The sequence below is a fragment of the Mobula birostris genome, chromosome 13, assembly GCF_030028105.1.
Source record: "Mobula birostris isolate sMobBir1 chromosome 13, sMobBir1.hap1, whole genome shotgun sequence".
NCBI classification, from domain to species: domain Eukaryota; kingdom Metazoa; phylum Chordata; class Chondrichthyes; order Myliobatiformes; family Myliobatidae; genus Mobula; species Mobula birostris.
The window spans coordinates 16,438,872-16,455,667 of record NC_092382.1 but is presented as its reverse complement, the minus strand read 5'-3'; the positions used below and the strand labels follow the sequence as shown (position 1 = coordinate 16,455,667).

The 16,796-nt window shown below is 44.6% G+C and overlaps 1 protein-coding gene across 1 annotated transcript; it reads left to right on the top strand.

Annotated features, from left to right (window-relative positions):
• Window positions 1–741: 741 nt before the first annotated feature.
• On the top strand, window positions 742–12,660 carry LOC140208429 (uncharacterized). Its single transcript, XM_072277106.1, has 2 exons — window positions 742–781; window positions 8,285–12,660. Exon 2 carries the CDS (start codon window positions 8,691–8,693, stop codon window positions 10,776–10,778), a length of 2,088 nt encoding a protein of 695 aa, XP_072133207.1. The 5' UTR covers window positions 742–781; window positions 8,285–8,690; the 3' UTR covers window positions 10,779–12,660.
• The last annotated feature ends 4,136 nt before the right edge of the window (window positions 12,661–16,796 follow it).

Genomic DNA, 16,796 nt, shown 5'->3' with positions numbered 1-16,796 from the left:
TTTCAGTAATTACAAAGACAGTTGGGTTGTTGCAATGCGCCTGTGAAGTCCGACAGCAGACTAGCGAGTGAATGTTCGATGGAGCAGAGTCAGAAACTAGAGTTGGCATCCTGAGTCAGGGCTTTGGGGCTCCAAAAGGAAATGGGGCCTATCATTTACAAGGACGAGGAGGAAGTGAATCAGACCGGCAGCATGTGGCTACAAATGAAGGATCAGAAACATCTGGAAACTGGTTAACTGAAAAAAGTGTGGGTAAATTCTGCAAATTACTGGTGGAAATCAACAGATCAGACAGCAAATGTGGAGAGGAATAAATAGACAACGATTAGGCCGAGCTCCTTCAGAATGCCTAGACTGTGTGCTCCTCTGCTTAGTTGCTGCCTGAACTGCAGAGTTGCTTCAGCATTTTGTGTGTGTGCGTCTCTGCATTTCCAGTAACAGCAGAACCCCTTGTGTTTTATATCTATATTTTTAAGAGGATTGTACTTTGGCATTAGATACATGTTGATATTGAGTATATTGTTTACGGGAGCCGCTTTCTGCGTTAAAACAGTTGCTGAGTATTCTATATACACAAAAAAAACTGAGGTGGACAAGGAACTAGTGCTTGCAGAAACTATTAATGGCACCGGGATGACCCATAAGGGCCTGCGTTAAAAATTTCGCCGGCGCTGAAGCATTGATCAAATGCGCAGGCGTCAAGGTTGATGACGTTGGTGAATATCACGCATGCGCGTAGTACACAAAGGCCTCGGGATCACGGCTCCAGGATCGGGCGCAGGTAAGCGAGAATCTCGGGGCGATGCTGTGACTCCGGACTCCGTGACCCGCAATCCCGGGACAGTCCTGCTCTCTTCCCTCTCTCTCAGCCCCACCATCCGTACACGGGCCCCGGGGAGCTTCCGGCTGATGAGGGAATGGGAACCGATGGGTCTCTCAGACAGAGCTGAGCTCCAGCTGTCTAAATGCAAGGATCGGGAACTCGGAGAAAGGGAACAAAATCTTTTACATCAGCTGTTGTGAAAATCACCTTTGTTCTGCCTCCAGTCACAAACCAGAGAAAATCTGCAGATGCTGGAAATCCGAGCAACACACACAAATTGCTGGAGGAACTCAGCATTAGTACTCTTTTCCATAGATGCTGCCTGGCCTGCTGAGTTCCCCCAGCATTTTGTGTCTGTTGCTTGTTCCACCCCCTCTTGTTCTGGACTTTTCTACCCGTGAGAACATGTTTTGTCCCACTCTCTCTGGGTACATAATGATATCAAACACCTTTGTCCAGGGCAACAAGTAGCTTTCACATCACAAATGTGCCAGACTCCAATGAGACAGACTACTGCCCTTCCCTTCATATGCATTGGCATTGCCATCACTGAGTTCACCACCGTCAGTCACCTGGGGGAGGGTTCAGGGGAAATATTTATATACAACACAGAAACTGGTGTTACCTGTGTGTATTGTGGTGATGCAAAAGTTGCTGGAGAATTTGCAAGTGGGACGAAGTGGTGTGATATTTGGAATTCTGACTTTTTAAAGTGTCATTTAGCAAGAGAAACACATATGGACAATGTGCAAAAGCTCTGGTGGGAAAATCCTTTATTACCCGTTACAGGCCTGCTACATAAATTGTGTGAGAGTGTAGATGAACTCGATCGAACCCAGAGGAGATCAAAGTTCTTACTGACAGTGATTTGCTGGCTGTTGAAATAAATACCTCGCTATATAAAATTCATTATGCACATGTCACTGGTTAAAAGAATGCACAGTATAAGCTTTATGTGCACACTGGTCATTACAAATTAGAGGGGACATTGGTGGGAAGGTGGGGAGACCTCCAGTGTCCCTGATGCCCTCACCTACCAGATGTGCATCCAGCTGCAGCTTGTAACCCTGCACTTTACGGAGTTGGAACTTGAAATGGATGAATTCCGGATCATCCAGGAGTCGGAGGGGGTGATAGATATGACATGAAGAGAGGTGAGTTACACCCAAGGTGCAGGACACAGGAAACTGGGTGAGAGTCAGGAAGGGGAATGAGGTTAAATAGCCATCACAGAGTACTCTTGCTGCCATCCCACGCAACAGCAGGTGGACCACTTTAGAAACTGTTGGGGGGATTACCTGGCAGAGGAAAGTCAAAGGGCTGATAGGGGATTCGGTATTTAGCGGAACAGAACAAGAGGGGACTGATATCCTAGTGGTAATGCTTCTAGTGTGGGGTGAGGGGTGATGAGGTTAAAATAAGTTGTAGGGGGAATGGGAACCAGAATGACAGAACAGATAGTGGAGAGATTGAATTGAATTGACTTTATTACATACATTCTTCCTATACATGAGGAGTAGAAATCTTTGTTACTTTTATGTCTAAATGTGCAATGTGTAATTTATAGTAATATATAATAAATAGTTTGTACATAGGACAGTCAATATAACGTAGAAATGCAATTGTATCAGCATGAATTAATCAGTCTGATGGCCTGGTGGAAGATGATGTCCCGGAGCCTGCTGGTCCTTTTGCTGTGGTACCGTTTCCTGGATGGTAGCAGCAGGAACAGTTTGTGGTTGTGGTGAATTGCGTCCCCAATATCCTTCGGGCCCTTTTTACACACCTGTCTCTGTAAATGTCCTGAATAGTGGGAAGTTCACATCTACAGATGTGCTGGGCTATCTGCACCACTCTCTGCAGGTTCCTGTGATTAAAGGAAGTACAGTTCCCATACCAGGCAGTGATGCAGCCAGTCAGGATGCTCTCAATTGTGTCCCTGTAGAAAGTTCTTAGGATTTGGGGCCTTATCCCAAACTTCTTCAACCGTCTGAGGTGAAAGAGGTGCTGTTGTGCTCGTTTCACAACACAGCCGGTATGTACAGACCACGTAAGATCCTTGGTGATGTTTTTGCCGAGGAACTTAAAGCTGTTCACCCTCTCAACCCCAGATCCATTGATGTCAATAGGGGTTAGCCGGTCTCCATTCTTCCTGTCATCCACAATCAGCCCCTTTATTTTTGTGACAATGAGGGAGAGTTTGTTTTCTTGACACTAGTTAGATTTTGTTCAGACCTCAGATAGATTCAGCAATCAAATGGTTGAGCATGGTGTGATGAATGTGGTGAGCTGTGTATATCACAATGCAAGAAGCATCGCAGGAAAGCCAGATGAGCGCAGGACAGGGAATTATGATATTGTAGCCATTATTGGGACTTGGTTGCACCGAACAGTCTGAGGGATTCAGAGGAACCAATTTGTAGAGAGATGGCAGACCATGCCAAGAAACAAAGGTTGATTCAGTAAGTGATTTTATCTTTCCATATATTGACTGGGACTCCCATACTGTAAAAGGACTAGATGGGGTAGAGTTTGTCAAATGTGCCCTTAATCAGTAATTAGAATTCCTGATGTAGAAGTGTGCAATAAGCTGTTAGGAAATGATCCAGGGCTGGTGACAGAAATTAGTGATCATAATCCCATGAGATTCAAAGTAAGTATGGGAAAAGAGAGGTCTGGACCATGGGTTGAGGTTCTAAATTGGAGAAAGGTCAATTTTGATGGTATCAGAAAGGATCTGACAAGTGTGGTTTGGGACAGGCTGTTTTCTGGCAAAGGAGTACTTGGTAAGTGGGAGGCCTTCAGAAGTGAAGTTTTGAGGGTGCCTAGTTTGTATATGCCTGCCAAAATAAAAGTTGAAAGGTAACTGATGCAGGGAACCTTGGTTTTCAAGAGATATTGAGGCCCCGGATATTTTGTTCCCCTAAATGCCTGAGACTGTTGGGTGCCACCAAGACTCATTAATGACTACAATGTCATAATTCCACACCCTATGCTCAGCTGACTTTTTTTTACTCATCTTCTGTTGGTTTCTAAAAGCTTCCTAATAGTTTTTGCTCCTTTGTTTGCCCTCTCTTTGGCTTTTATGTTGGCTTTGGCTTCTCATTTCATCCACAGTTGTGTCCTCCTGCCTTTCCAATGCTTCCACTTCTTTGGGATGTATCGATCACTCAGCTCCCGAATTGCTCCCAGAAACTCCAGCCATTGCTGCTCCATTGTCACTCCTACCTTTTCCCTTCCAACCAAGTTTGGCCAGCTTCTCTGTCATAGAAACATGGAGGACTTCCGTACAGAAACAGGCTATTTGGCCCATCTAGTTAATGCCGAAAAAACATTTAATCTGTAACGCAACTATCTGCACCGGGACCATCGCCCTCCATACCCCTGTCATCCAGGCTCCCATCCAAACTTCTCTTATTTGTGAAAAAGAGCTCATATTCACCACTTGTGCTGACATCTCATTCCATACTCTCACGAGCTTTTCCACATGTTCCCATTAAATTTTCACCTTCCCTACGTACCCATGACCTCTGGTTGTCATCCCACCCAACCTCAGTGGAAAAAGCTGCTTGCACTTACCCTATCTATACCCTTATAATTTTGTATACTTCCAACAAATCCTAAAAGCAATGTATAATTCCCTAGTTCATGATTAGAGCCTTTTTGAGGTGTATAAGATGATGAGGGGCATTGATCACGTAGATAGCCAGAGGCTTTTCCCCAGGGTTGAAATGGCTAACATGAGGGAGCATAGTTTTAAGGTGCTTGGAAATAGATACTGGGAGATGTCAGGGGTAAGTTTTATTACACAGAGAGTGGTGGGTGCGTGGAATGCACTGCCAGCAGTGGTGGTCGAGGCAGATACAAGATGGTCTATTAACAGCCTCTTTGATAGGTACATGGAGCTTAGCAAAATAGAGGTCTATGTACTGGGGAAATCTAGGCAGTTTCCAGAGTAAGTTACATGGTTGGCAGAATATTGTGGGCTGAATGGCCTAGAATATGCTGTAGATTTCTATGTTCTATGTTGAACAGCGAAATAACTTTGGCTATCCTACAATCCTCTGATAATCCCCTGTCACTAAGGATGATTTAATTATCTCTGCTAGGGCCCCGACAATTTTTGCACTTGCCTCCCATAGGGTTTGAGGGAGCACCTTATCATGCCCCGGAGATTTCTCCAGCCTAATCTGCCTCAGGATGGCAAACATCTCCTATTCTTTAATCCGTACAGGGTCCACGGTTTTAATGCCGCTTTTCCACACTCCCACAGACCCTGTGTCCATCTCCTGAGTAAATGGGATGAAAAATATATTTGAGATCTCCCCCATCTGCTTTGCTTCCACACGTGGATTGCAATTCTGGTCTTCCAGAGGACCAACTTTATGCCTTGCAATCCTTTTGCTCTTAAGCTATTTCCAGAATCCCTGAGGATGATCCTTCATCTTTTCTGTGAGGGGAATCTCATGCTTTCTTTTAGCCGTCCTGATTTACTTCTTATGTGTTCTCTTGCATTTCTTATACTCCATAAGAACCTACCTGCCTATCCCTGTTCTGCAACTCCATTTTGTGCTTCACCAAGGTCTCAATATCTCTTGAAAACCAAGATTCTCTACAGTTTCTATCTTTACCTTTTATTCTGACAGGCACATACCCGCCTTGTACTTTCAAAATTTTGCTTTGAAGGCCTCCCATTTAATAAGCACACCTTTTCCATAAAGCAGCCTGTCCCAGTCCACAGTTGCCAGATCCTAGTATCTAAATTCCAGGTGTTGATCCATGCCCTGAACACATCCGCCTTTCCTACGCTGCTCCTTGTATTGAAATATACAGGGCTCAGCATATTCACTGCACCATGCTCAACTTTTTCATTCCTGACTTTGTCTGAGGTCTGAACAACAACTGTCTCCACAATCCTTCCACTATCTGTTCTGTTATTCAGGCTCCCATTCCCCCTGCAACTTTAGTTTAACCCCCCTTACCCCCACCTCCCACCATGCAGCTCTATCAGCCCTTTGTGCTTCATCTCCCAGATCAATAAAAAAGAGGTGCATACCAGGTACAGGCAGATAGGAACAAATGGGATACTTATGAGATACAGGAAATTCAAGTGAACACTTATGAAGGAAATAAAAGAAGGCATGAGGTTGCCCCAACGGACAAGGTGAAGGAGAATCCTCGGGGATTCTGCAGATATGTTCAGAGCAGAAAGATTGCAAAGGAATAAATTAATCCTCTGGAAGATCAGAATGGTAATCCATATGAGGAGACTAAATAGATGTGGGAGATTTTTTTCTGCATCAGAATTTACTCAGGAGATGGACACAGAGTCTATAGAAGTGAGGCAAAGCAGCATCAACTTCATGGACCCTGTACAGATTACAGAGGTGGAGGTGTTGGCTGTCTTAATGCAAATTAGCGTGGATAAATACCCAGGGCCTGACAAGTTGTTCCCTGGGACTCTGTGGCAGACAGGTGCAGAAATTGTCGGGGCCCAAGCACAGATATTTAAATAATCGTTTGTGACAGGTGAGGTACTGGAGGATTGGAGAACAGCCAATGTTGTTCCGCTGTTCAAGAAAGGCTCTAAAAATAAACTAGAAATTATACGTTGGTGAGCCCATCAGTAGTGGGAAAGTTATTGGAATGTGTGTGCAGGAGCCAGATATAGAAGTATTTGGATTGATGTGGACTGATTAAGGATAGGCAGCATGGCTTTGTGCACGGTAGGTCATGTCTCACCAATCTTATAGAGTCTCTCGAGGGAGTTATCAGGAAAGTGGATGAAGGCAAGGCAGTGGATGTTGTCTACATGGACTTTAGCAAAAGCACTTGACAAAGTCTCATATGGGAGGCTGGTCAAGAAGGTTTAGTCACTCAGCATTCAAGATGAGATAGTAAATTGGATGAGTCACTGTCTTTGGGAGAAGCCAGTGTGTGGCAGTAGATGGTTGCCTCTCTGACCGGAGGCCTGTGACTAGTGGTGTGCCACAGGGATCAGAGCTGGATCTGTTGTTCTTTGTCGTCTGTATCAGTAATCTGAATGTTAACATGGTTAGCTGGATCAGCAAATTTGTGGATGACACCAAGATTGGGGTGTAGTGGTCAGCGAGGAAGACTGTCATGGCTTGCAGTGCAATCTGGATCAGCTAGAATAATGGGTTAAGAAATGCAAAATGGAATTTAATGGAGACAAGTGTGAGGTGTTGCATTTTGATAGGACCTGGGTCTTACACAGGGAATGGTCGGGCACTGAGGGGTGCTGTAGAAGAAAGGGATCTGGGAATACATGTCCATAATTCACTGAAAGTGGTGTCACAGTTAAATAGGGACGGAAAGAAAGATTTTGTCATATTGGCCTTCATGAACCAAAGTACTGAGTACAGGAGATGGATGTTATGTTCACACTGCACAAGACATTGGTGAGGTCTAATTTGGAGTATTGTGTGCAGTTTTGGTCACCAACATACAGGAAAGATGTAAAAGAGATTAAGAGAGTTCAGAGAAAATTCACAAGGATGTTGCCAGGTCTGGAGGACTTGGGTTATAAGGAAGGATTGAACAGGTCAGGACTTTATTCCTTGGAACATAGAAGATTGAGGGAAGATTTGATAGAGGAGTACCACTATTATGAGGGGTATAGATAGGGTAAATGCAAGCTGGCTTTTACTACTGAGATGGGGTGGGACGACAATCACACCATGAGTGTGGCCATGGGTTAAGGGTGAAAGGTGAAACGTTAAGGGGAACATGAGGGGAAACTTCTTCACACAGACAGTCATCTGGGTGTGGAATGAGCAGCCAGCACAAGTGGTGCATGCGAGCTCAATTTCAACATTTTAGAGGTTTGTAGAGGTTTGCACAGGTACCTGGATGGTAGGGGTATGGGAGTGGGTGGTTTAAATAGTTCAGCACAACCCAGATGGCCCAAAGGGCCTGTTTCTGTGTTGTAATTTTCGATGACTGTGACAAGAACCTGAAATAATACAAAAATTCACTCTAAGTTCTTTTAACAGCTGTGCAGACCAACCATTCATCTCAGCAGGAATTTTTTATATGGCGTTAAAACTGTGGCATTTTAAGTTAATAATACATAAAAGAAAATCCCAGATGCACGTCAAGAAAGACAATTTGCCTGATACTGTTTCAGTTACTGTGGGGCCAGGCACCCATGCTGCTCAGCAGGAACAGGGAGTAATACCAATGGAGCGAGTCAAACTGAGCCAAGGAACAAATTGGAGACGGCAGAAATGCCCCATTCTGATAGAGACAGGAAGAGCATCAGGGAATTGATGGTCATTCCAGATACCAGCACTGTGACCAGTCAGAAGATGATTTCTCTGTCCAACTTGGGTTGAACCTCAGTGTAACAGTGTGATACCAGATCAAACCTTGGCAACTCAAGCAATCTCATCTGAAATGTCCTACACCCACTGATGGATTTTGTAAATCTTTTTACAGGTTAAAAACGAGAAGGAATTTGTCTCCAGGAATCTCAAACACGACACGCCAGTTTTGCTGTCTCTGTCTAGACATTTAAGAAGTGGAGCAAGGGATTCAATCGACCATCCTTCCTGCTCAGACAGTGGGGAGGGATTCACTTGATCATCTGACAGACTGGCACACCGTCATTTTATACAGGAAAAAGGCTGTTCACCTGTTCAAACAGTGGGAATGGATTCACTCGGTCATCTCAATTGAAAGTACATCAGCAAGTTCACACTGGGCAAGGCCTTTCACCTGTTCTGTGTGTGAGAAAGGATTCAGTCAGTCGTCTCACCTGTGGACATACCAGTCAGTTCACACTGGGCAGGGGCTGGTCATCTGCTGAATTTCTGGGTAAGGATTCACTTAGTCATCTAACCTAATGTCTCACCAGCGAGTTCACACCGGGGAGTGGACGTTCACCTGCTCAGACTCTGGGAAGGGATTCACTCAGTCATCCCACCTATGGAGACACCAGCAAGTTCACACTGGGAAGAAGCCGTTTACCTGCTCAGAATGTGGGAAGAGATTCGCTCGGTCATCGCACCTACGGAGTCATCAGCGAGTTCACACTGGGGAGAAGCCATTCACCTGCTCTGAATGTGGGAAAGGATTCACTCAGTCATCCCACCTACTGGCACACCAGTCAGTTCACACAGGAGATTGGCCATTCACCTGCTCAGACTGTGGGAAGGGATTCACTCACTCATCCAAACTACAGAGACATCAACAAGTTCACACTGGGGAGAAGCCGTTCTCTTGTTCAGAATGTGGGAACAGACTCACTCAGTCATCCAACCTACAGAGACATCAGCGAGTTCACACCGGGGAGAAACCGTTCACCTGCTCAGTCTGTGGGAAGAGGTTCACTCCGTCATCTCACCAACAGAGTCATCAGCGAGTTCACACTGGGGAGAGGCCATTCACCTGCTCCGAATGTGGGAAAGGATTCACTCAGTCATCCCACCTACAGAGTCATCAGCGAGTTCACACCAGGGAGAAGCCGTTCACCTGCTCTGTCTGTGGGAAGAGATTCACTCAGTTATCCCACCTACAGAGACATCAGCAAGATCACACTGGGGCGAAGCCGTTCACCTGCTCAGTATGTGGGAAAGGATTCACTCAGTCATCCACCCTACTGGTACATCAGCGAGTTCACACAGGAGAGAGGCCATTCACCTGCTCAGTCTGTGGGAAGGGATTCACTCAGCTATCCCACCTGCAGAGACATCAGCAAGATCACACTGGGGCGAAGCCGTTCACCTGCTCAGTATGTGGGAAAGGATTCACTCAGTCATCCCACCTACTGGCACACCAGTCAATTCACACTGGGGAGTGGCCATTCAGCTGCTCAGAATGTGGGAAAGGATTCAGTCAGTCATCCCACCTACTGGCACACCAGTCAGTTCACACTGGGGAGAAGCCGTTCACCTGCTCAGACTCTGGGAAGGGATTCACTCAGTCATCCAACCTACGGAGACACCAGCAAATTCACACTGGGAAGAAGTCGTTTACCTGCTCAGTCTGTGAGAAGAGATTCACTCACTCTTCCACCCTACTGGCACATCAGCGAGTTCACACTGGGGAGAAACCGTTCACCTGCTCAGTCTGTGGGAAGAGATTCACTCGGTCATCGCACCTACAGAGTCATCAGCGAGTTCACACTGGGGAGAAGCCATTCACCTGCTCCGAATGTGGGAAAGAATTCACTCAGTCATCCCACCTACTGGCACACCAGTCAGTTCACACAGGAGATTGGCCATTCACCTGCTCAGACTGTGGGAAGGGATTCACTCATTCATCCGAACTACAGAGACATCAACAAGTTCACACTGGGGAGAAGCCATTCTCTTGTTCAGAATGTGGGAACAGATTCACTCGGTCATCCAACCTACAGAGACATCAGCGAGTTCACACTGGGGAGAGGCTGTTCACCTGCTCAGACTGTGGGAAGAAGTTCACTCGGTCATCTCACCTACAGAGTCATCAGCGAGTTCACACTGGGGAGAAGCCATTCACCTGCTCCAAATGTGGGAAAGGATTCACTCAGTCATCCAACCTACAGAGTCATCAGCAAGTTCACACCGGGGAGAAGCCGTTCACCTGCTCTGTCTGTGGGAAGAGATTCACTCAGTTATCCTCCCTACAGAGCCACCAGCAAGTTCACACTGGGGAAAAGCCATTCACCTGCTCAGTCTGTGGGAAAGGATTCACTCAGTCATCCAACCTACAGAGACATCAACGAGTTCACACTAGGGAGAAGCCGTTCAACTGCTCAGTCTGTGGGAAGAGATTCACTCAGTTATCCTCCCTACAGAGTCATCAGCGAGTTCACACTGGGGAGAAGCCGTTCACCTGCTGCAAATGTGGGAAAGGATTCACTCAGTCATCCAACCTACAGAGACATCAACGAGTTCACACTAGGGAGAAGCCGTTCAACTGCTCAGAATGTGAGAAAGGATTCACTTGATCATCCACCCTACTGGTACATCAGCGAGTTCACACAGGAGAGAGGCCATTCACCTGCTCAGTCTGTGGGAAGGGATTCACTCAGTCATCCAACCTGCAGAGACATCAGCAAGATCACACTGGGGCGAAGCCGTTCACCTGCTCAGAATGTGGGAAAGGATTCATTCAGTCATCCCAACTACTGGCACACCAGTCAGTTCACAATGGGGAGTGGCCGTTGTTATGAATCCCTAGGTTTCATTTTCTGTGGACTGTCATTTTGAGAGAGAGAGAGAGATTAAGAAGGTGAATCAGTCTGACTTTCAGCTTGTTTACATCGCTCACAGCTTGTTTAGTTTTATCCGAGGACACAGACACTCAGAGTCAGACGGAGATGAAGGAGGATAAATGGAAAGATCGAAACAAGGGAACTAGTGGCCAAGGGTCACTGTTTCGAACTTTCCTCTGCCCACAAGGCTGGGTTAATCATCGATTCAGCATACATCGAATGTGTGGTTGTCACCTCATTTGATCCACAGGAGTGGATCGAATTTGGGGTATCCTGTGAAGACCACTTATGTGTTAACCCTTGCCTGGGTGTGGTGTGGAAATTCACTTGAAGACGATACCCCTTGTGAAAAGTCACTTTTGGTGATAATTTGTATGTGGATTTGGAACGACGACAGATAAAATCTACAGCGACTGTTCTCTCGTTTTACCACCATGGATGCTGTGGAATTCAACGTTATTGCCTTCTCTCGGCATTTACCCTGGATTACAAATATCTCTCTCTCCTCAACTATTCTGTGGTTGAACTGAACTTTCATAGTTTACCATCTCAAGACTCCAAGCCTTGTTTCCCCTGAGCTCAATAGTTTGGGAGTTATATTTACCCACATATATACACATAACACTGTTAACTTTTGTTTAGGACTCATTTCTAAAGCGTTACAGGGACAAAATTGGGGCCTGCATCCGATATAGGAAAAGATTTGGAGGCCTATTGATTAATTACCGATTTCATTGGAGAAATCCCTTTTGATTTATTTGTGTGTGGAAAATCAGCAGCAATGGATGTTGATAGATGTCTGGAAGCGCCAACCTCTGAGGCATTAAAGGACACCAGAAGGATTGAGTTGTTGAGTATTGCTAAAAGATTAAAACTTGCTAAGGTGAAATCAACAATGAGGAGGTCTCAGATGCAGAGGATAATAGCTGAACATTATGTATCTGAGGGTGTGTTTAAAGTGGAGGAGTTGGAGGTGTTTCCTGAAAGTAAACCTGGTGAGCTTGGGCTCCCGTACAAGTTAGCAAAATTAAAGATGGAGGCTGTGGAAAGGCAGAGGCAGGTTGAGACTGGAGAGGCAGGAAAACAGAGAGAAGAGGCAGAAAAACTGGAAGGAAGCAGAAAGACAGAGGCTGTTTGAACTGGAAAAGATAGAGAGATTGCAGCAAAGGGGTCTAGCGTTAGACTCTGGTGATAAGTTTGAGGCCAGTCGGGAAGTTAAATTGGTGCCTCCATTTGACGAGGCAGAGGTTGATAAATACTTTCAGCATTTTGAGAAGGTTGCTCAGGGTTTAAAATGGCCAAAAGAGGGTTGACCTATTCTCTTACAAAGAGTAATTAAGGGGAATGCTCAGCAAGCCTATTCTGCTTTGACAGTTGATGAAGCAGCTGATTATGACATGGTGAAACAGGCTGTGCTCAAAGCTTACGAGTTGGTCCCAGAAGCATACAGGCAAAAGTTTAGAAATTTGAGGAAATCTGTGAACCGGACTAATATGGAATTTGCTTATGAGAAGTTTGTGTGTTTTGACCGCTGGTGCACTTATAAAAATGTAAATGATGATTTTAACAGCTTGAAAGAGTTGGTTTTAATTGAAGAATTCAAAATGTGCGTCCCTGATGACATAAAGATGTAATTAAATGAAAAGGATGCTGCCACTTTGCAGGAGTCTGCTAGATTAGCAGATAAGTTTGCTTTAACTCAAAAGGTTAAGTTCACCCAGAATAAGAGCTTCCAAAAGAGTAGCAGGGATAACCAGGGTAAACCAGAAATTAAAGCTGGGACTCGTAACAAGAGTGAGGATGAAGGGAAGCAGTTGAAGGAGAAATATTCTGGTCTTCCTTGTTACTATTGTAAGAAAGCTGGTCATATGATGGCTAATTGTTCTGTCCTGAAGAAGAAAAAGGAAAAGGAGGCAGTCCCACATGCCTGTGATCAGTATGTTGAAGCACCTATAAACCCACAGGGTTCTGAACTTTCTGCTGAGGCTCAGTTAAGGACTGAGAGGTCTGACTGAATCAAGAAAGGATTTGGTCATTTTATGTCAGATGGGTTTGTATTAGTAATGGAAGGGTCAACACCGGTACCAGTGAAAATTCTTCGAGATACTGGGACTTCTCAGTCACTTATATTAGTTCGGTGATGAGACTGACACTGGTGAGGTAAATCTTATTAAAGGCATTGGGGGCAGCATTGTTTCTGTGCCATTGCACAAGGTAACTTTACAGTCAGGGTTTGTTTCAGGACCTGTTAAGATTGGATTATGCTCCAGTTTACCAGTGGAAGATGTTACTTTGCTGTCAGGGAATGACCTGGCAGATGGTAAAGTTGTTCCTGCAGTGCAGTTGACAACTAAGCCAACCACTGATGACCCACAGATGGATTTTAACATTTATCGCAGTAATTCGAAGTATGGCTAAAAAGTCTGCCAATGCAGACGGTTCTGTGCAGCATGATTCTGATACCCATGATAGCCAAAATCAGGTTGACCAGGATTCAGGTTATGATGACTTGTCAGGGACCTTTCAGCCTTCATTGTTTCAACAGGATTCAGGTAGTAAGTCTGATGGGAAAGATTTATCCCTGTCTAGGAAGGAATTTATAGCTGAACAGAACCGAGACCCTGAGATTGAAGCTTTATAAGAAACATTTCTCTCAGATGATGAGATTAAGAAAATGTCAGTAGGGTATTATCTCAAGGATGGAGTGTTAATGAGGAAGTGGAGGCCACCTGCTATACCTGCGAGTGAGGAATGGGCAATTGTTCACCAAATTGTAGTTCCTAAAGTTCATAGGACTGAAATTTTAACTTTGGCCCACAGTCTGCCCTTAGGTGGCCATTATGGAGTGAATAAAACTGTAAACAGGATTATAAAGGAATTTTACTGGCCTAATTTGAGGAAAGATGTTGTGACCTTTTGCAGAACCTGTCACACTTGTCAAGTTGTGGGTAAACCTAATCAGGTTACCCCAGTGGCCGCACTCCGGCCTATACCTGCATTCGGAGAACCCTGTTCCAAAGTTATAGTGGATTGTGTTGGCCCATTGCCAAAGACTAAAGCTGTCCATCAGTATTTGCTATTATGTGTACTGCATCCAGATTCTCAGAGGCAATACCTCTCAGAAATATTAAAGCTAAAACTGGCGAAGGCTCTAACAAGTTTTTTACTTTATTTGGTTTGCCTTAAGAAATCCAGTCTGATCAAGGAAGTAATTTTACATCTGGATTATTCCAGCAGCTAGTTTATGAACTGGGAGCGACACAAATTACATCGTCTGTGTACCATCTGGAATCACAAGGGGCTTTAGAAAGATTTAATTCTACTGTCAAAACAATGATTAAGACATACTGTGTTGAAAATGGAAAAGACTGGGATGAAGGAATACATTTGCTTTTGTTCACGGTAAAGGCTGATTTATACTTGTGCATTCGGGATACGCCGTATCCTACACCATAGGCCTGATTTAATTTTTGTGTAGCCCTACGCCGTAGCGAGCATGTGTAGTTGTGTCTGCATCGCTATGCACTTCACCACCAAAACGCAAGTTGACGGTGGGGTTTCTCTGACACTGTTGAGCTTCTTCGTGAGAGACATGGACGAGGAAATGCATTTCAAATATTTTCCCATGTCGGCAGGTAGATTTGACGATTTGGTTCATTGTCTCCAACCATTTATTTCGCATCAGTGTACAGACATGGCGGAGTAAAGCAACCAGAAATGCGATGCTACCAAGCGGACCAATCACAGTTGTTGTGGTCTGCGTCGCTGCGACGCGTGAGTTACTTTTTAGAGCAGGTGCACGTCACCCAATAGCGTAGGGTACAGCGAGGGTACGGCGTAGGGTACGTGGTGCCTATGGCGTACACTTTACGCACAAGTATAAATCAGGCTTAAGAGAGTTGGTACAGGAGTCACTGGGCTTTAGTCCATTTGAACTTGTATTTGGTCATAGAGTGAGGGGACCTTTGACCTTTTTAAAGGAACAGTGGATTGATGGGGATGTACATGTTAACTTGTTAGACTATGTTTTGAAGTTCAAAAATAAACTATACCAAGCCTGTCATCTGGCAAGACAAAACTTGAAGATTTCTCAAAACAAAATGAAGTGTTGGTTTGATAAGCGGACCAAAACAAAAGAAAATACAAGGTGAGGGATAATGTGCTTGCCTTATCTCCAATGTTGACGAATCCACTTCAGGCGAAATTCAATGGACTGTATGAAATAGTCTCTCAAATTAATGATGTGAATTATGTTATTAAAACACACGACCGACGTAAACTAACACAGGTAGTACACATCAATATGATAAAGCCTTATTCTGACAAGCAGGCACCATTGGTGAGTGTTGTCAAACATATCAATCTGACAACCCTGAGAATGAAACAATTGACTCGTCTGAGACTTTTCACAAGCCAAACATGGTCCCAGTTAGGCTAACGAACTCGGTTGTTCTCGAAAACATTGACAACAAGTTGGCTCATCTGCAGCCAAAGCAACAACAACAGCTGAAGGAATTAATTCTGAATTTTAAAGATTTATTTCCCAATGTTCCCAAGCAAACCACGGTCGCAGTACATGACGTAGATATTGGTCAAGCCAAACCGATTAAACAACACCCATATCACATGAACGTAGAAAAGTGTAAAGTGGCTGAGCGAGAAATTGAATATATGCTGGAAAATAGTATTATTAGGTCTTCAACATCAGATTGGAGCTCACCCTGCGTTATTGTGCTCAAACCTGATGATAGTGTTAGATTTTGCACTGATTATAGGAAGGTAAATGCAGTAACAAAAACAGATGCCTATCCTATCCCTAGGGTGGATGATTGCATCGATAAGGTTGGAAAAGGTAATTTCTTACAAAGATTGATCTGTTGGAAGGGTATTGGTGTGTTCCATTGACGGACTGAGGTAGAGAAATTTCTGCATTTGTGACACCTTCTGGGTTGTATGAATACAATGTTTTGCTGTTTGGAATGAAATATGCTCCAGGAACATTCCAGAGAATGATTGATTCTGTAATTCAAGGGTTAGGACACACAGATGCCTATATTGATGACTTAGTCACAGGGAGTGACATTTGGGAAGAGCATATCTCTGTAGTAGAAAAGCTGTTTGACAGGCTTTCCAGGGCCAACCTTACAGTTGACTTAGCTAAGAGTGAATTTGGCCACGCCACTGTGATCTATCTTGGCTGTGTTGTAGGTCAAGGCAAGTTGGCTCCTGTGCAGGCAAAATCCAGGCCATTTCTGAAGTTCCTATTCCGACTGTGTGACGAAGGCCCGTCACTGATTACAGATGTCTCATGGCACACTCGGTAAAACACTCAAAGGGTCATCCACATACATTATTCCCCTCTGTTATTGTGGTGAGTGCAGGCGTCACAATAAATCAACAGTCACAATTTTACACTCATCCCCAGCAGTAATAGGTATGAAAAAAAGAAACACACTATGTCACAGTTTTATTATCTCAGGTCAATTTATTCATATTCATCTTTCCAATAAGTGTTTTGCCGAAGTGTCATGATAATCTGTCGTCTCTCTCCTCCACAGTCACTGGGTCTGAAACAGAGCTGCTGCATAGAGCTGTCTTATATAGAGGCAGCAGCAACCTGCACAGGTGTGCCGATGGTGGAGGATACCATCTTTACCTGGGACAAGGGTTATGTTACCTAATTACTCATCTTGTGGTAAAGTTTTGGGGTTTATACAAGTTACTTAACCGGGAAATGGTGAATCCTGTGAT